Here is a 19,910-nt window from a genome sequence, read left to right as displayed (position 1 = left end):
TGAGTGAGCGGCTGCGTGGTGTTTAGTTGCTGGCTGGGGTTAAACCACGACAACCAAACAAAAGAATCAGCACCAAGAACATGTTCTATGAAAAGTTCTAGAGATATACATGGTATACTATCGTTTAGTCTAGCAATCCTTGTAAAACATTTAATCTTTCAAGGCAGGGACCCAACTACTACATAAATATGGTTAACATGTTCTCACTGTTTCTGGGGGCAAATTCAAATACCCTTCATGAAATTAAATGTTTAGTTCTGCTGTCAGAGAGTGGTATTTGTTTCATTTTTGTTGGTACCAGTCTGTCATGGTTAGGCCGGTGCAATGAAGTTTGTGGCTTAGAGGTCTAAATTCTTTGTTTTCTCCATCCACAATAAAGAGGAAACCACTGTGAATTAAAGAGCTGTAATTCCATGAAGCATTTCAGTGATGTTGTTGTGAAATCAAGATGTTTTGCATAATAAAATAACCCCAAGTGAGAATTTTATCCTTCTCATGCTTTATTTGAATTTTACAAGGCAGATGGCAAATAATTAAGGTTGCATAACATTTCCCATTAAAAGAGCCTTGTTTCAGTCTCTATAACTTTACTACATTTAAATGATTTGGCCTCTGTTTCTCTTTTGCCAGGTTCTCTCCCTCATTTTTTTATTTTGTTCATCTTCAGCAAATGGGCCAACTGCTGAAGAATGAGGCATGGGAAAGTAATGGGGACTTATGCTTCTTGAAAAAATCTTACTATCAGTCTTGTAGGGATGGCTTAAGGCCACCATGCTTTAAAGGGAAGATTTGAAACTGGAACAGTATGAATTTGATTTTAGAGCTATGCCTCCCCCTGTCCCTGTGAAAAACCATCCAAATTATCCACATAAAAAGTCACAGTTAGCTCATAGGGCTGATAGGGATGCATTCAGCATTTGAGTGCTATGTTTCTGTCCAGTTTTTTTGGCTGAACTGAGGCAGCAGCCTTTCCTCTCACATGCTTTGGGCTCATCGGTGTTCACATGATTCACTGTCCCCACAGAATGAGTGAGCACACTCTTCCCCAGAGCTCCTGGGACTGAGTGGGACTTTCTTTCCCAGGCTGCTTTGGCACCAGGCGCACCAACTACAAGCATAGAGACTTGCTCTCCTCCTGTGCTGCCCAGGTACCTGCTGCTGGGTGTGCAGGAAAAGTGATCTGATGCCACTGGAGAGAGGTGGTGGGGAGGAGGTGTTTGGGTTGGAGCAATGCTAGCCAGAAAACTACAAGGGTAAAAAGTAGAGAGGCAGACGAAGAGAGTTGCAGGGTAGCAGGTTCAGGAACAAGAGAGGGAGGTTGAGACAGTGCCTGAAGAGGTATGGAGGGGGATGTAAGATCAGGAAAGGAGCAAAGGATGAGGTTCGATAGGGGAAAGGGGAGCGGGAGTGCAGCTGGTGGAAAGGAATGGGAAATACTGGCAAAACATGTTCTCCCCATCTAGTGGCAGAGTGGCTAAGTCTGCCAAATCAGTTTCTGTTATCCCAGAGAATACAGCATCGAGATTTCCTGAACTGATTTGATAACTGGGGGGGAGGGGGGGGGGAGCGGTGGTGGTATTTAAAGTTACCTATTTTTTATGCTTGTACGTTTTTAATTTTAGGTGACTGATATATGTCAGTAGGTAATGCAGGCTTCTTGTTAACTTTAAGCACTGAAAAGTTAGGAAATCTCAGATTGAAACTTGCCCATGCAGCTTGGTTTAATACCAAGCATGTACATACTATGAAATAGTACCTATGCATGTACATACTATCAAATAATTAAGGATGTGATTGTGCTCTTGCAAGTTAACAGCCCCTCTCATCAGTAAGGCTAAACAACTGTGAATGAAGTCAGGCTTTGATCTATCTCAGCAGTACTGCATACCTAAAGTGGTGAAGATAGAGCTTAATGGGAATTTAATTGCAACTTTTTTCTAGGTCAGTGTCTAAAAATGTTCTGGGATTTCAAACAGTTTGTAGTTTAGTTACTAGAAATATTAGTACAAATACAAAGATTTGTGCAAGTCTTAGTGTCAAGACTGAGAAGCACTTGTTGCAAAATACTGAACACTTGAGGGTTTTGGTTTAAAATAACTTCTGGGTTTGTTTTTTATTCCTGAATACTTAAAACTTCATATTAAATAGATTTCTTTTGATTACACCATGATGCAGTGCTTAGTCAGATGTTTTACATTACATATTCTGTCATGTCATCCTTAGAAAACAATAAAAAACTAGATCTGAAGAACAAAACAAAAAGTTTAACATTTATCATATTCTTTGTTCTGTCTGTTAGACACAATCGGACAAGCACCATGGTGGATTTTCCCTGGGTAACTAAGGCACCAAACACAATGACGATAATACTTTTTTTTTTAACACTGTCTTTGATTTGGTGGATAGACAGACTACCTATGTATATTGGACTAAAAGCAATGGGATGAGGTAAGGTAAGATTTTTGTTGCTCCTGTTGCGAAAGTAGACTAAGAAATGTTGGGTTTGATTTATTTCTGTAGCAACCCATTCTTATATGTTATTTCTCTAGGAGACTTAATTTTCAGTGGTTGTTAAAACCTGAGTATGGCTGGATCCTCTCAGACTGGTTTTGAAATCATGGAATGTGCTTAAAATAAAAGCTAGTCAGTCAGAGACAAAATGTTTCCCTGAAGACTGGAGGGGAAAAAAAAAAGTGAAATTTATATGTCCAAAGGCTAAGAGCTGTAAATTATGGTAGTCAGGCAATGCAATCACCGAGATAGCTAACAAGCAATGACACCAATGCTTAAGGAACTAAAAGAAAACCTGCATGGATGTGGAATGATTTATGCTTTTATGATGTATAAAGAACTGCCATAGTACTGGACTTAGGGCAAATGTGCTTCCAATAGAGTAGCCTGAGGCTGTGTCTAAGAGAAATCAACTGCCCGTGGCGATTCTATAGAGAAACAAGTTTTGCTTTTTTAAAAAGCTTATGCACATCACTCGGGGTGGGAGTGGGTGGGGGAGGGACACACAGCAGCATATAAAGATAAGCTCCACTTTTTAGTGGTGTGACACTCAGCCTAATATCCCAGAAAGAACCTGGGGAAAAACATACTTTGGTTTTGCTAGCGTACCTGAAGTGATTAATTATTCTTATAACGCGAAGGCCAAAGTTCTCTAGTAACCATTTGATGTGTTCATATTAAAGAGACTTCAAAAGTAAATGTTAGTGTTATTTAAAGATTGTATGTGAGTACCTTCCTGTTCAAATATATAACTTGGCCTTTCTAAACATGTATTCATTTATATAGTTTTCCCAAAGACATGGAGCTTAGAAATAATTAAGGTTGGTTGTGCAGCCTCAGTTCTGCATATGCCGTGTTGTAATTAGCTATTAGTCTCCTGCCCTTATGCCAAGCAATACCTTACTCCTCAGGAAGTCCTGTTTCCTGGCAGCTGGATATCAGTAAAGAACTGATCCCTGAATTGAAAATAGAATTTTCCAGTTTCCTATGATGTTCACTTTGAAAGAGCTGTTTTCCAGTAAATGGTGTCTTGAGAATTTAGTTGAGCTCTTGACTGGTAGTAACTGTATTTGTCTTGTGCCTCCTTGAAAATGACAGGGTAGTCCGGGCACAGTTTTTATTTTTGACAGTGATTAAAGTGGTTAAGGATAAGTCATGCAACAGAAATATATTTTCTGAAGTCAGTGTATCAGCTTTGTTCCCTGCCCAGCAATGGTAGGAAACATTCTTTTTTGCTTCACTGTTTCTGAATATATGCATTTTGCACCACATTAAATGCTTGTTTTATTTAGCTTACAGTAATAGGATATATCTTTTATATAAAGAATAGGAGAATAATTAGAAAATGGAGTGTTGCACTTGCTCTAAGTAGTTACAGCATCCCTTCTCGTATTTACAGCATCTCTTCTAGTGAGGTAGAGGTAGGCTAGCAGAAAACTACTGGTTTTCCTCAGGTGAATGTACTCTTGATTACAGTAATGGCTTAATGTGTGCATCCAGGTACTTAACTGTTAAATAACAGCATGCAGTCTTTGTAGGTTTAACTGTTTCGGAAATAATTGTCTGCACAGAGTAGGTTATATGAACATAGCCTGGCTTCTGTGAATCTTCCTGCTGTCTTTAGTTGAGAGATTGTTGTTGCTATAGCGACTGGCAGGCATTATTCCTGTTTTATTTTTCTAAGGCTGGAAGGAGGACTCTGAACATCTCTGCAGCTCAGAAATTTTGCAGAGCTTGCCCAAGAAACTGCAGCAGTGAAACAGTTACCTATGTTACTTGTATTGGTCCCACTAACTTGCAGGTGGTCTAGAATTTACCCCTTTCTGGAAGAGAAATCCCAGCAGATGTCCCAGGCATAAATCCAAGTGGTCTGATGTGGTGTTGTGTGAAGATAACTAAGTACCAGGAGCAGTGTAGCTATCTCAGTGGAATGCTTAACTTGGCTTTTCAGCCAAGATGAGCTCCTGCATTCGAGTCTGGTGTTGACAAGGCTCTCTTACTTTCAGTACCTGAGTTAGCTCAGGGTGCTGAGTAAGGAGATGAAACACACATAGCAATGAACTTCTTCCATAGTAAACAAGGTCGTGGTACTTCATTATTGAAGAAGCTGTATCTTGCAGAAATCTCTGCGGCTTCTATAGCTAATTATAGTCAATTTTGCTCCATGTTTCTTTGCATTGAGCACTAAATGCCTTAGACTGTGAGGGTTAAACAATGCTACTAATTCTTTTTTTCCCTACATCCTCCCTTCTTGTGTTTTGAACATCCTTATTTTTACTGATTCTTTGGTAAAAGATTTGATGAGATCTCACTACCCAGAAGGTAAGGGAGCTGGTCAGTGTGTCCTAAAAGTAATGCAGTGGGACAGCTGTGTTGTAGGTCTCACTTGCATAGTTGTGTAAGGTGACAATGCAGAGTAACCTAACTAGAAAGAAGATTTTGAAGGGGAATAGTCCTATTCTTGAACATTCTTCTGCTTACAAAGTTCCTATCACTTCACTTTTGCAGTGTTTTATGCCTCTCTAAAACACTTGCAGCCCTTCTTGGGGGGGGTGGAAATGCTAGAAGCACCCTAGAATTTAGAGTATGCCTGTGGTCACATACAGAGTGGAGACAGATCATTAAAGCAGAAAAATAAGCTGCTGAAATCTCTCTTCTGTATAATGTCCAGAAAGCCAGTACCTATCTGAACTTGCTCCCTATACAAAAAAGCAGTTCCAAGGCCTCACCTTGCTTCTGTGGTCTAAACCTCACCTGTCAAGAGCAAAGCTCAGCAGTCTGAGATGTCAGTAAAGACAAAAAGTGTTTGCTCTTACACAGGGCACCTGTGCCTGCACCTGAATATGGATGTCCTGCTATGGCAACAGGATCACTCTGTTACTGTAGAAATGGATTAATTACTGTGAGACAAAAACTGTTGTGCCTTGGTTTTGAATGATCAGTATGTTGCCATGGCAGAAGTACCACTGTTCCGGGCCTGTTCTGTATCTTAAATGTGAAGTCACTGGGATCGTAGCTATGAACCTCAGTGCACATGGCATTAAGTCCTGTCAGACTAGTGCAGCCTGAATAAATTTGGGAAGAGTTGAAAGCATAGAGGAAAGCATGGGTATGCACTGAGCTCAGTAGGGATGCGATGGCTTGTGTATGTCAGTGGGCTGGTAAGAAGAAAGCACTGTGTTGGTCTGGGAGCTTGTGGGAGTCTCCTAAATTATTCCGTAGATATTGTTCATTTTGTTACATATTCATTTTAGTTAAAAATACATATTGCATCAAAAGAATGTTTTGTTTTATTCTACTTTTTACTTTTGGTGGAAGGAAATCATTACCTTCTCTTATTGCAGAGCTGATAGCAAAGAGATTGCCTTGGTTTTAAAAATGTTTAGATCTCAAGATCAAATTGCTTTAATAGAGAAATGTATAGCAAAGTATCCATTTTCCCCTTCTTTCCATCCCCATAGTCACTTTACTATGGTTGCTATCTGTGTTTTTGTAGAGCTCAAAGGCTGAAATATGTTTTGATCATTGTGCCCTCTGAACAGGGATATCAAATAATGAATACTCAAGTTGCTTTCCCCAGCTCAAGCAATCTGACCTTGGTATCAGTGTGATATTGAAAGCAGGCTAGTCTGTGCCTAATTCTGCAGATCTCAGTGGCAGGTACAAGCTTCATTATGACTTGGAAATACTCACAGGCATTACCTTATAGTTTGGAGCAAGCTCTCTAGTTGAAGTCCAGAAAAGTTTTTCAGCTACAAAAATGTAAGGTGCTCCATTTCATAATCTCTGAGGTGACCTTCCACATACAACTATTACAACAATACACTGACACAGGTCCTGGATGTGGGGATCTGTCTGACATCTTAGTAGCAAATGCTACCTGCAGCAGTCAAAAGTCTGAGAAGGAGAGGCAGTGGCTACTCTTGCACCTTGGCTGAAAGTGTTTTGCCCTTGAGCAACAGGGTTGCAAATAAATCACTGCAGGTTGCATGTTGCCCAGTCTTGGTGTTTGAAGAGCACATGGCCTAAGACAGGCTGCACAGCATGAAATGCTGGGTATCTGGAACTGAGGTTGCCCTGCATGCCCTCAGGTGGTGGCATTTCAGCTTTTATTTTCATGATGTGTAATTAAAAACTTCCTTTTGTGTATCTCATCTGTATCTGGCTGGGCTTCCCAGCCTTCTGATCAGCTGCAGAACCACTGCTTCACAGCACAGGCTTTTTCAGCAGATAACAGAGACCTTTTATCCAGTGGTTCTTTTATGTTGATATCATTGTTTTATATTGCAGTCAGATGATGCAATATAATTATCCAGAAGAAATAATATGTCAGCTTTTTTGTAAATGCTGTTACGGTTATTGTGTTTCTTTTATCATCTTTAAGAGACTCTTAGCGGCATAGGGGCTCTCCCTACAAAGGCACTCAGTTTAGTATGTTCTCCTACTTTATTTAATATTTTAGGATGCAATGCTTTTTAAAGCCAACATAGTCAGCCAAAAGTAATCTTTTATAAATATGCATCTCCCAATAGAGCAGTTACACAATTTTAATCTAAAAAATTTGTCCCTTTCCCTGTAGTTATTTGTTGTAATCCAGTTTTACGTCTGTGGATTGTTTCCAAAGAAATCTACTTATGCTTCTGTTTTTAGTGTTTCACAATTCAGTGCTGAATTAGCTGTGACAGTTTTAAATCATCTGTTTATCTTCCTAGTCTACAATATGATGAAAACAATGGCAACTTCTATACTATTTCATGAGTAGTAAACACTAATGCTGATTAGTTTTCATTTCTACTTAGCTCAGCCAGGACACCAGAGATGAAGAACATTAGCAACAGTGCTCTGTATGGCAACTCTGATGGTAGACTTCTGTGATAAGTGCCAGAGCAAAAAGAACTGGGATGGTCACTGCAGCTTGGTGTCTTCTTTATTTATTTATATTCGCAAACCAGACCCTTGAGTTCCACAGCTTTGGAAGTATGAAAAGATGTACTCCAGCTTTAACTTCTAAGAATTGAAAATATTTTAATGTAAAATTATTCATAGGTGTGTTTAAGGCATGAACTTTGCTTTGCTTTACTGTTTCAGTGAGTAGAAATGAAATACAGATGTTCTGTCACTGTTCTGAGACAAACCTCTAACTTGCAAATGTATTGTGTAAGTACTACTGTTTAGACTTTAAAAGAATAGGCATTTTCCATTTGCTAATGATGGAAATTTCAAAACGCTTATATCCGAAATTGTGAAGACTTGTATTACCTCTACTAAAAATAGCAAACTGGTCTATAGTCTGGAAGTAGTCTTTGCTTCACCCGAGTTCTGTCAACAGTTCCTTTGACCTACTTCCCTTAACAGGAGACACCTAACCAAAATTAGGCACATCTCTGTATTCTTTCAAAACGGAAATGTAGATCTTAGTTTTACTGGAATGCATTAGATCTAAGCCTTTTAGAGAATTCATATGCGTCACAGTTGTTACTGCCTCACTGCTGTAGTAATAGGCAGAACCTTGTAAATATTTTTAAAATAATTTTATCAGCGTTGCTAATTAGAACATTTTGTTACAAAAGGATTTCGATTGGAGCTCTAATGGTATAACCATACCCAGGGATAAAGCCCTGGAGGGAAGGGTGGCCCAAGAAAGCTGGTTAATATTCAAGGATCACCTCTTACAAGCCCAGGAGCAATGCATCCCAACAAAGAGGAAGTCAGGCAAAAATGACAGGAGGCCTGCGTGGATGAACAAGGAGCTCCTGGAGAAAGTCAAATACAAAAAGGAAACCTACAGAGGATGGAAGCAGGGACAGGTAGCCTGGGAAGAATACAGAGAAATTGTCTGAGCAGCCAGGGATCAGGTCAGGAAAGCTAAAGCCCTGATAGAATTAAATCTGGCCAGGGATGTCAAGGGCAACAAGAAAAGCTTCTACAGGTTTGTTGGTGATAAAAGGAAAACTAGGGAAAATGTGGGCCCTCTCCGGAAGGAAACGGGAGACCTGGTTACCTGGGACATGGAGAAGGCTGAGGTACTCAATGACTTTTTTGCCTCAGTCTTCACCTGCAAGTGCTCCAGCCACACCACCCGAGTCGCAGAAACCAAAGGCAGGGACTGGGAGAATGAAGAACCACCCACCGTAGGAGAAGATCAGGTTCGAGACCATCTAAGGAATGCCATGCACAAGTCCATGGCAGCTGATGAGATGCATCTGCGGGTCCTGAGGGAACTGGCAGATGAAGTGGCTAAGCTACTATCCGTCATAAAGGGAAAGGATGCCATCTAAGGGGACCTTGACAGGCTTAAGAGGTGGGCCTATGAGAACCTCATGAAGTTCAACAAGGCCAAGTGCAAGGTCCTGCACATGGGTCAGGGCAATCCCAAGCACAAATACAGGCTGAGCGATGAGTGGGTTGAGAGCAGTCCTGAGGAAAAGGACTGGGGGGTATTAGTGGATGAAAGACTGAGTATGAGCCAGCAGTGTGTGTTTGCAGCCCAGAAAGCCAGTCTCGTTCTGGGCTGCATCAAGAGAAGCGTGACCAGCAGGTCGAGGGAGGTGATTCTGCCCCTCTACTCCGCTCTCATGAGACCCCACCTGGAGTACTGTGTTCAGCTCTGGCGCCCCAACATAAGACAGACATGGACCTCTTGGAGCGGGTCCAGAGGAGGACCACAGAGATGATTGGGGTCTGGAGCCCCTCCCCTATGAAGACAGGCTGAGAGAGTTGAGGTTGTTTAGCCTGGAGAAGAGAAGGCTCCGTGGAGACCTTATAGCAGCCTTCCAGTACCTAAAGGGGGCCTACAGGAAAGACGGGGAGGGACTCTTTATCAGGGAGTGTAATGATAGGGTGATAGGTAATGGTTTTAAACTGAAAGAGGGTAGATTTCGATTAGAGTTAAGGAAGAAATTCTTTACTGTGAGGGTGGTGAGGCACTGGAAGAGGTTGCCCAGAGAAGTTGTGGATGCCCCATCCCTGGCAGTGTTCAAGGCCAAGCTGGCTGGGGCTTTGAGCAACCTGGTCTAGTGGAAGGTGTCCCTGCCCATGGCAGGGGAGTTGGAACTGGATGATCTTTAAGGTCTGTTCCAATGCAAACCATTCTGTGATTTTGCTAACAGTTTTCTGAAGCAATTAAATTAAGAAGCATGAGGATGTTGGTTTGGGTCTGTTTCTATTTTTCTTCTGAAGTGGTAGCTCTGTTAGGGAAATCGTTCTAGTGTCTCATTATGAACCATCTACACCAGGGCTTTTAAGGTGCCTTGGGGTTTTTTGGGTGGAGTAGAGGGGACTTGAGAGTAAGTGTGCAGAGTGTAGATTTTCTATCCTGATGCTTCAGTTCTGTTCCTATCTGCATGCTCTTCCCCAAAGGATTAACGTGAAAGAAAGCCAGTGCGCCATGAGTGTCTTTGTTCCCCCCTTCCCTGAAAAGCTCACATCTTGTGACTAAGCTGCTGCGAAATGCATGCTAATGTCATGCAGGCCTCTCTTACAATCGGAATCCTCTGATTCTCTTCTTGTTCCTCCTGCAACCTATCACTCAGTCCTACAGTCTGCCCATCCCTGGATATTTCCCTTGTTTTTGCATCCTGTTGTGCTAAAACATCTTGATTTCTGAGCTCACCCCCAGCACTGCTCTGGGCCTCCCAGCTGAACTCCATATTGAACCGGTCTCCAAGCCTTCCCAGAGACACCAGGAAGCTCTTTGTCCATAGTGACTGAGAGTAGGGGTTTCTTACTGTGCTGTTTTGCTCCTGTCCTCAGCAACTGCTCAGGGAGCATCTGCTGGCTACTAGGACAGCACATCTGCTGCATAGGAAGGGCTCTGCAGCAAAATTTTCAAAGGATGAAGTTTGCTTCAGAATGGTCTGTGGATAGGAGCTGATTGCTGGCAGGCTACTTGCTCTTTGGAGGCCAGCGGCAACTCACAAGCCACCACTTATTACTTCCTGAGGGAAGGGAAGTTTTAAGTTGTTGTTGCAGAGGAGAAAAGGAGGAGGTGTTTTATATGAATAAAATGCTGATGCTTAGGTCCTGTGTTACTGCATCGTTCAAGTGTCAAGAGTAAACATCTCGGACACAGCTGTTCTGAGCAGTACATACAAATGAATTTCAGTTATAAGAGAAGGAAATGATTTGATTTTGTGTTCAAGCTTTTGTGTTTGGATCTCTCTGCTCGATCCATTTCCATGCTTCTCAGCAGGGTCGTATTGAAGCATGTGTTAGTTGAAAGTAAGAAGTTTCTTGCTATCTTGTTTTGAAGGACTTTGGTAACTTGTATGTATGTGTGTATGAGAGCTTACAAAAGCAAAGATAGCACTGGTAACTGTGTAATTTTGGTACACTTAAAGCACTGGTTTATAGTAATATCATGAAAAAGCACATCAGGTCCTGAACAAGATTAGGGCTCCAAAGTGTGCTCACACAGTGAATAAATGAAAGCAAGGAGTAGCCTTGACTCAGTGTTCAGCTCAGACACAGCTAGTAGAAGCAGCAGCGTAAGGAAGTTGGTCTATCCAAGGTCAGTCCAACCTCAGGTACAGTGCAGCAATTCCAGAAAACATCTCCAGCTGTGCTGGAACAGATTGCCAGGCCGCTTCTCCCCAGGCTCTTCTTGAGGGGTAGTTTCAGAGTTGTTATTGACAAGTGGATTTTGTGAAAATTATAGTCTTTAACAAGTGTGCGGGGGCGGGGGGGGTGTTGTGTATTTTTTAAGACTTATTGCCTCCCACTTTTCTGATGAGGGGAGCAGATCATAACTTTGCCCTGACTTACTCTGAAGATTTTAATGTTAAACATCCAGCTGCTTGGTTTTTACATTTTTATCTATCAGCTGGGCTGCACGCATCTTGGTAATTTTTGGCCAGCCATAGGACTTTCAGACCTATTTATCTCTGGAGAGATCACTGTCCTTTGTTCCCAAGCTTCCAGTTTTAAAATACAAGTAAAAGGTAAGTATGGAGTGGAAGTATGGAATGAATGCAGTACTTAACTCTAGAGCAATAAATGGCACTAAAATATTATTTAGTATATTGTTTGTCTAAGTATATATATGGACACTTGATAATACAAAGAGTAAGAACTGCTAAAGACTTGCAAGATATATTTTACGGTAAATACGGAGTAGCTTTTACATGTGTACATATTACCAAAGTCTTACTCGTAAGCTGTGGATGTAAGACGAGGCAAAAGTCACAAACAGTGGGAAGGCTTTTATTCATGTTGAACTTTGTTTCCCTGTACCCAGCCCCTGGATCGTGGCTTACGTGAAATTGTTAGTAGGATAAACACTCCAGTTTAGCCATTAGAGAGACTCTTTAGTCTTAAAGTTCAGTGCTGTTGCTTTAGAATTGAACAGCCAGTTGCTGAATGCTCAGATTCTTTTTCCAAATCAGGTATTCAGGATTTTGGTCTTAATGTGGTTCTGCATTTAAGCTAATAAACTGTCAGCTTTGACCTGTATCTGCACTTTCAACACACTCCACCCAGCACAGCAATACCTCTGATTTGATTGATGTGCTAGCCAGCCGCCATTCCCAGTAGCTAGATAAAACTGCCTAGGATAGCCCCACTTCTTTATTCTTGCTTATGCAGTCCTAGGAGGCTCTGTTCTCTACTTAATTCTGACTAGTTCAAACTATGCATTTTTACATTGTGCATATTGGACATAAAATGCTATATAAAATAAGCATGTGAACTAAAGAGTGTTTTTTTGTTTGGGGGTTGTTTTTTTTTTGAGCAATGTTCATAAGGAAGTAATTGGAGGTAGCAGAATTGGAGTAAATGAGTAAAGAATGTAGCAGTTCTCAGTTAACACTGTTCTAAATTTCCCAGTTTAATGCTGGATTTCCTCTGCTACGTATTGGCAACAGTTTTTGACTGACGTACTGGTTTGTTCCAGTTGTCACTTTTGATGCCTTCTCTATCTCCCAACACATACCCCCAGCACTCTTTGACAGTTAAGTAGCTGTTCAGTCAAACGGGGGTATTAGGTGAAAAGTGGCAGGGACAGAGTAGCTAGATTTCTTTTTTTCCCTTTAGTCCCTCCTCTTCCGTTCCAGCTGCTACTTTTTTTCTCCTGGCTGTTTTTCAATACTTGTGTCTCTCACTTTTGTGGAATTAGAGCAAGAAACTGGAAGGTGGTAACTCCTCTTTGCTGCTTAGTGCACCTATTGCCCAGAGGCATGTCTGAACTGTCAGGCACACATAGCTGTCTGCATGCCTGGGGCTTACCTGTGTTTGTGCTCTCATCCACAGCTGTGCAGCCCTTGTACAGTTCCCCTTTTCAGACCCTTTTTTTGCTAGGGTGCAGTTCTATGGGGCTGCTGTGCATGTCCTGACCTTGACATGGGTCCAAGCACCATCTTTTGCTTGTGGTCCCCAAATGTTCCTTCCCACTGCATTGCATCTGTTGAAGATTCCACTTCTGGAAGCAGAGACCCGATAGTACAGCTGCCTCTGCTCTGTGGCTGATGTCCTTCCTCAACTGAACAGAGCTTTAACATCTTCTTTTCAGGTCTCCAGCCTTGCTGTGGGGGCTCTGGTTTGCCACTCACCTCACTGGGGATAGCTGGTTCATGTTGTGTAAATATGCACTTGATTTGCCATGGTCGGAACAGCAGATGCTTGTAATCCGCACAGCTCTTGTGGTTTTTTTTGGTTTTGTTTTTTTTTTTTAAAGCCTGTCAAAATGCTGGTGTGACACTTCCCAGCTCAGTATTTCCTTGGTATTCTGTAGCTTTTCCAGGGTCTGGGCGAATGTTCCTCCTGCTTTCTAGGGCACCCTCCCAGGGGCTCTGCTTCTCAGTCAGCCTTTTCCCATTGGATGTGCTGTCTTGCTTAGTCTCTCAGGCCAGTCGTCTTTGACCAGAGCTTACTTGGCAGGTAAAGAAGCACTAAAAGCTTATAGTTTCCTCCTTTTTCAAGGTTTCCTCTGAGACTTTTCTTCAGCTTTGCATCTGTTAAGATAGGATTTCTCTTTGCACTTGTTTTGCTTCCCACTGCTAGTAATTCCTATTTCTGCTCACACAGACCTTCTTTGGAGAAGCTGGATAGCTGATTTCTTTACACCAAGAGGAACACCTTAGAAAAAATGCCTTTAATAACCTTACAGTGTATCTGACAGAAACTGATCATGGAACAGCTTTTTTAAAGTACTTCTTGCTGTTATAAAATACAGGGGTTTTTCCCTTTTAGAAAGTAGGCTTTGGTACCGATACTCGGGACAGGAAATCTTAGCTGCTGTGGGAAGTGACTGAGTGTAATTATAATGGCTGTATGAGAAATGGGGTAAAACTGACATCCTATATGAAATTGCTTATCAGTCCTTCTAGAGCTTGTACTCATCCTGATAATAGAAGCATTGATTAAACCTGACTGAATGTGAACACATAAACATGATCAGAACTGATCATGGATTTGTGAATAGGATTAATTTCCATCACAAAAATTCTTTTTTAGGAATAACCTGCCAGTTTCGCACTTGCCTTGGTTCACAGTAAAACAAAAAGCTGAACCTACAGAGATCTTCCCTAGCACTGGTCAGCCTTACATGTCCCTTTCAGCTTTGCCTCTGGAATGTTTAAATACTGGATTCTGTGCTGCAACTGTTTTTATTTCAGAGCTCAGTGTTTACAAATGCATATGTATTTAGTAGCAGTACGTGTCTCTCTTCCCCCGCCCCCCACTACCACCCCCACTTTCAGATAGAGAAACTGAGGTCTAGTTTTCCATTTCATAGTAGGCCATATAGTAATGGCAGAGCTGAGGGAGAGAGGTGGGTTGATTCCCACTCAGGGTCTTATGAAAGGAGTGAGGAAAAACTCATTGAAAATTGAGGGGAGAAAGTATTTGACTTCTTTAAGGAATCTGTATTTCTGGCAGTTGAAGCAGATTATTCCACAAGTTTGAAGCAGCTTTGTCAAAGCTCATCTCATGTCAAACTGGAGTTTCACTAACCTGTAGTGAGCTGCTGCAGCTTTTTACATCAGTGACTTTGGATGACACGTTAGATAATGTTGAGCATAAAGTTGTAGTTATATAGTAATAGGGATATTGCTTTAGTCAATAGAAGTAGTAAGTTCAGACCAATCCTTACACCAGGCTAATGCTCTATCACCATCAGTTGCACTTAAGAATAGCTGAAGTAAGATGGATAATCCAGCTCAATTTAAAAATTACTTTTAACTTTAAAATGTATACTTTTACCTTTAAAAAATGGGGGAGCCTTCCAACCACAATAACATAGTTGCATTGATGTGTTAGAAAGAAAACAGGGTTTTGATTCTGCCAGTGCTTCAGTTAGTGCATGATTTCTATGCAGTCTCTGAAATCCATACACTGGATAGGTAGGTAAAGTCGCATATTTTTAAGCCCTTGTAGGTCCCACTTAGACAAAGCTTTTCATCAGGCTTTCTTTTCTGAAAGTGTTATCCAAGAGGATGGATGTTAGATAGCATCTCACCTGGGGAGGAAGGCCAAAGAGCAAGTTAATAACTGACCAGAGCATCCTGGTTTGGAGAGTTCATTTGTGGATGGCTGTTGGAAGACCGTTCACTGAAACAGGTCCTTGCAAAGTGAAGGTGGGGTGGTGCAGCTCTTTACAGCTTTTCCCATCAGTGTAAGGTTGAGGTGGAGTGTTTACCCATATAAGCTCTCCTTCAACTGGGATGGGTGGGCCGTGTGGTTCTTGTGTGGCTCTGGGCAAATCACTTAGCGTTTCAGTTCAACATCAAAAATACTAGAATAGAAAAAAAAAAAAACATCAGAAGAACTACATATCAGTAAATTCCTGATGGGGTGGCATAAAAGACAAAGCCAGGCTCTTCTTTGTGGCACATGGTGACAAGACAGGAGATGATGGGCACAAAACTGAAATACAGAAAATACCATTCAGACATGAGAAAAACTTGTCTACTGTGAAGAGTGGTCAAAGACTGGCACAGGTTGCTCAGAGCAGTTGTGGAGTCTCCATCCTTAGAGATATTCAAAACCCAACTGGGCATGGCCTGCTCAAGGCAACCCCACTTTGAGCCAAGGGGATGGACTGGATGATCTCCGGAGATCCCCTTCCAGCCTCAGCAACTTGGATTCTGTGATTGTCTTCCCCAATATATCTATGCTATTGCCCAGGCAGTCTTCAGCCTTTTAAGTTTCCAGAATGCTTCACAGAAAAATATCCTCTTATTTCTAACGCTTCTTTATGCAACTTTTATTCCCTCCATGTAAACATAGTGGTTCAAGATAAGCAGCAGAACTAGTATTAGGTAGTTGAATGATGTCTCTCCTGGCATGTGTTACGTTGAGTCTTGCTGGAACTAGTGTTGTCAATATTTAAGTTTGTATTTTAGATGTTTAGCTGTCTGATTAATGTTTGTATCTTAGAGCAAGAGGTATTTTATGTGGGAGCACACCTACACTAGTTACTAAATACTTGTGCCAGTTCTTATTTGATATCCAGCATCATTAAAATTCATGACTGTGCCATCTGTTCTTCGTCACTTGTCATATGAGTGGTCATATGAATGTGTACTCAAATTGTATCACAAAATATTCCAAGGAAATGTCAGACAAGAAGAAATATGGACAAAATATTACTCTGTGTACCTAGGCTCTGTTACAACCGTGTTATCTGTATGGCATTTAAACCATTATTCTGAAGTTAATGGAGTATTGCATAATCCCGTGGTGCAATGCTTGAGGAAAATAATGCATGTGCACTGTATGAGATATGCAAAGAAACTTGTGCTGAAGCTATTAGAACATCAGTGCTCTTGCTAATGCTCAGAAACAATATTTTTACTATTTTGTAACAGTTTCCTCTTCTATGTGATGCCGTAGGCCAGGCTGATTGGAATCATGATGTAGGTTCCCCATGCATTACAGTGGGACTTTTTCTGAGAATGTTCTAAATGGCTGATTCAGGCAGGAGGAAAGTCTGGGTTTTTTTCTCTCCCCACACCCCAAAGTTAAGGTCATACTAAGATATAAAGAATTTAAATGCACTTACTCTGGTGAATAAAACACTTTTTTTTCAGGCTTGGTACCACCCATTTGGAACACTGAGAGGAAAAAGTATGGGTTTTGATAATCCTACAAAGCCTGGAGATGCAAGTGTTCAGTGTTGCTCAGATTATCTTGCCAAAAATCAGTCCGTCTACCTATAGGTCAAACTAATCCTTTGCATGAGGCCTTTAAAATGGCAAAATACTAAAATCTTTTGTTGGGCTGCCTTTAAGGTATGACAATTCTTACTGTGATTCGGAATTGATGTTTTAATAGTAAATATTGAACAGTAGTTATTTCTATTGATAACAAGAGACTTAACACAGTTGTCAGGGTAGGGAGTATCTTTTTTTGGCAATTATTTAAAATTTCACACATGATTTTTTTTTTTTTTTTTGTGAGATGATGTGATTTTTTGAACACTGCTCTCAGCAAAACATTGCTCTTGAACACTAAACACTTTTTCTATTTCCCTCACCGGCAAAAAAGGTACATTAAGTGTCATATAGGTTCCTCCTGATAACCTTTTTATCCTTTATGTTCATCCTGGAACATGCCCGTGAAAGGAATTAAAGGGGAAACAAAGACTTTTGTCAGGCCATGAAGGGAATGAATTCACTGAGGCACTAAGGCCTGAGTGTATTTTGCTAAAACTGACAAGCATAGGAAGTTGCTTGGAGCGTTCTGAAAAAACTTTTAAAATTATGTTTTCTAAAGTGGTTCTAATACAGTTAATACCTGTTTAGCTTTTAAAGCTGGAGTAATCAGTTTTTTCCAACTTTAATTTCTAGTGATATTTTAATTTAAATGAGTTTGGGTTTTTTTTCCTCCCCCAAGCTTTATTAATATAACAGTCTTTTTATCCTTGCTTGCAAATACTTCCAAGCTGTTTGTGGAAGCATTCTTAGAATTCTTACAGTCTGTCTTCAGACTCTTCCCAGATTGCTGTGTTCTGGACGTAAACGCTCCTATAGTAGAGCTGCTGGACATGAAGATGAGTAGTAAGCTGAGAAAATGATGGCATCTTATTTCCTGGCTTGGCTTTTAATTATAAATAGATGCTGAGCCAAGGGTATGGTTGTGATTTGAAGTATAATAATTAATCTTTTGGGTTTTCTTTATAAAGGGTTGTTGAAAGGGCATTCAGAGCCCTAGAACTATCTCTTTATAGAGTGACAGGGCCTGATCAAAAGTCTATTGAAAATAATGGGAATATCTCCTCTATTAGATTTCTTTGAGGTCACAGATTGTCCTCTTTTCAGTTCTGCATAATGGATACGTTAGTAATTTGCAAAGAGTCAATGAAGTTTTATCAGTATCTTGTACCATACCTTTAGAAACCTAGGATCTGCAAGTCACCTTTAGCAACACAGTTTCCTCATTGCATCCAAACATTGCAACATGTTTGAATGTTTGCTTCTTCAAAGTCACTCTGCAGTTTCATTCTGTTATTCCCACTAACTTGCTTTTATCAGTGTGATTAATTCAGCTTCCTCCAAGGGAAATTAAATAAAAAAAAAAAAAAAAAAAAGGCTGCTGTTCCTTTGGAAGTAGTGGTTTCCAAAGCATCACTGAAAAGGAAGAGGAAAAATCAGCTGCATGTATAGCATTAGCATAGCATGGGGAAAAAAAAAATACACCTTATTAAAAACAACACTGTTAAAATGAAATCTTTTTGTGGCTCTTTCCTCAACTTGAATGGGGAACTTGTATTGTGGCTTCAATGTTTTCTGTATAACCTTGAGGGTTTTTTCTATGCAAAATGGTATAGAATGGTATTAAAGTGGTATTCCAGAACGGTCTGGTTTTAAAGGGAATTTGGCTATGTTTAAGTTGCATTATAATAGAGTGGTTGAGCTGTTGTTTAGTAATATGGTTAATTAATCTCTTTCCTTTTCTTCCTTATTTTAGCAGCTGAAGGTTCTAAAATACAAGACAAGAAAGTCACTTCAGGACAAAGCAACACTGGAACTAAACCAGGTACACCATTCCACATGCTTCATGCCATAAGGCTGTTTGCCTCAGTGGTGTATGAAAAAACAGCTGCCATCTTAGGAACTTTTAAAATGTTTGATGGTCTTATATCTGTCTTACTGTTTCAGTCAAAACTGGTATCAGTGACTGATCATATTTAGTTAGGCTGGAATCTCTGATTGTTTGCAAAGAAGAAAAACTGAAAAAAAAATCCTTTATTTTAGTACAGATTAGGAATGAGGGTTGGGAAGTGAGATAAGGCAACAGAAGCCACTATACGTGCATCTGTGCTTGCATGAGAATTATCTGCTGTAGGCAAAGATTCACAGCTTTAAATAGATGTGCTTCTGTTCAGACATTTCTTCACTTATTACGAAGCATGCCATATTCTGTAATATACTCTATGCAGCAGGCAGATGTTTGTCGTTACTTCACCATACCTGATTGGTACGTTGTGTGGATTTAATTCACTGTTCACTTACACAGTTGAAAGTCTATGTACTAAAATGCTTAACGTAGTCCTTGATGCCATGAGTCTGTTCCACTTGCGTGCTTAGACCATGATCCAGAAGAGCACTTAAATATCTAAATTCTGCCTGTATTGCAATTCAGGTACCCAAGCTTAAAATATGCAGTTAATAATGATCTTTTTTAGATGCCTGAGAAAGCATAGGTGCTTGTGTTGCTGAGGTCTAGGCAGACTGTAAGCACCCCTTTTTCAGCTCCTTGAAGGCTTGGCAGCTCAGTGGCTGTTCTGCACTGACAGATTCTTCTCTATCGCCAAAGTGGGTACCTTTGGCCTATGTCCCCAGAGGGAAGCAATCCCAGTGCTGTCTGTGCTCAGATCACACCCTGCATGTTCTGCCAGGCAGTGCTGGATCCAGCACAAAGCACAGCATTCATGGCTGCTCTCAATCAAAAAGGCAATGGGAAAAAGAGGAGAGAATGGAGGTAACATTACCCACTTCCATGGCAAAACCAGAACTCTTGGCATTGGACAGTGTTCAATATCCACTTTATCCTGCAGTAGTTTAATCCAGATTTTCATTTCTCAGGAGGGCGTCCTAGCTGCTCCTATGTTCCCTTCATCTATGCTGGTGTGTAGAAAGGAAGACAAAATTCCTGTGGCTGGAGAGAGGCAGGGCACAGGCACGTGTGCAGGGTTTAGCTCTGCACCCAGCTGGTGAGAGTCCATGTTGAAGAGAGAGTTCCTGAGAGCTGGTGGCTTGTTTTTTGTTTGTTTGGGGTTTGTTGTTGGTTTTTTTTCTTTAGACTGCATATGAAACTTGTGTCAAACTGTTTTGGTTAAAAACCAAACCAGAGAGTTTGCAGCAGGAGTGACAGCTGCCACTATAAACAATGTCATTATTGTCTTGAAGGTGTCCACATGCTGAACAAATATTAGGAGTCCAAGGCAACTCTGAATGTGTGCA

General features: G+C 40.9%; 1 protein-coding gene across 9 annotated transcripts in view; it reads left to right on the top strand.

Moving 5' to 3' along the window:
* The window catches only part of MAP7 (microtubule associated protein 7), a 127,173-nt gene that overhangs the window by 51,366 nt on the left and 55,897 nt on the right, over nucleotides 1-19,910 (top strand). For all 9 annotated transcript variants that reach the window (XM_052784461.1, XM_052784459.1, XM_052784458.1 and 6 more), the window contains exon 2: nucleotides 18,415-18,483. In XM_052784461.1, the coding sequence (XP_052640421.1) occupies nucleotides 18,415-18,483 (69 nt within the window). The remainder of the gene's footprint in view (nucleotides 1-18,414; nucleotides 18,484-19,910) is intronic.

This window comes from Harpia harpyja, chromosome 4 (genome assembly GCF_026419915.1).
Source record: "Harpia harpyja isolate bHarHar1 chromosome 4, bHarHar1 primary haplotype, whole genome shotgun sequence".
Classification (NCBI taxonomy): domain Eukaryota; kingdom Metazoa; phylum Chordata; class Aves; order Accipitriformes; family Accipitridae; genus Harpia; species Harpia harpyja.
The sequence above is the reverse complement of the archived record's forward strand: the minus strand, read 5'-3'. Positions and strand labels throughout refer to the sequence as shown.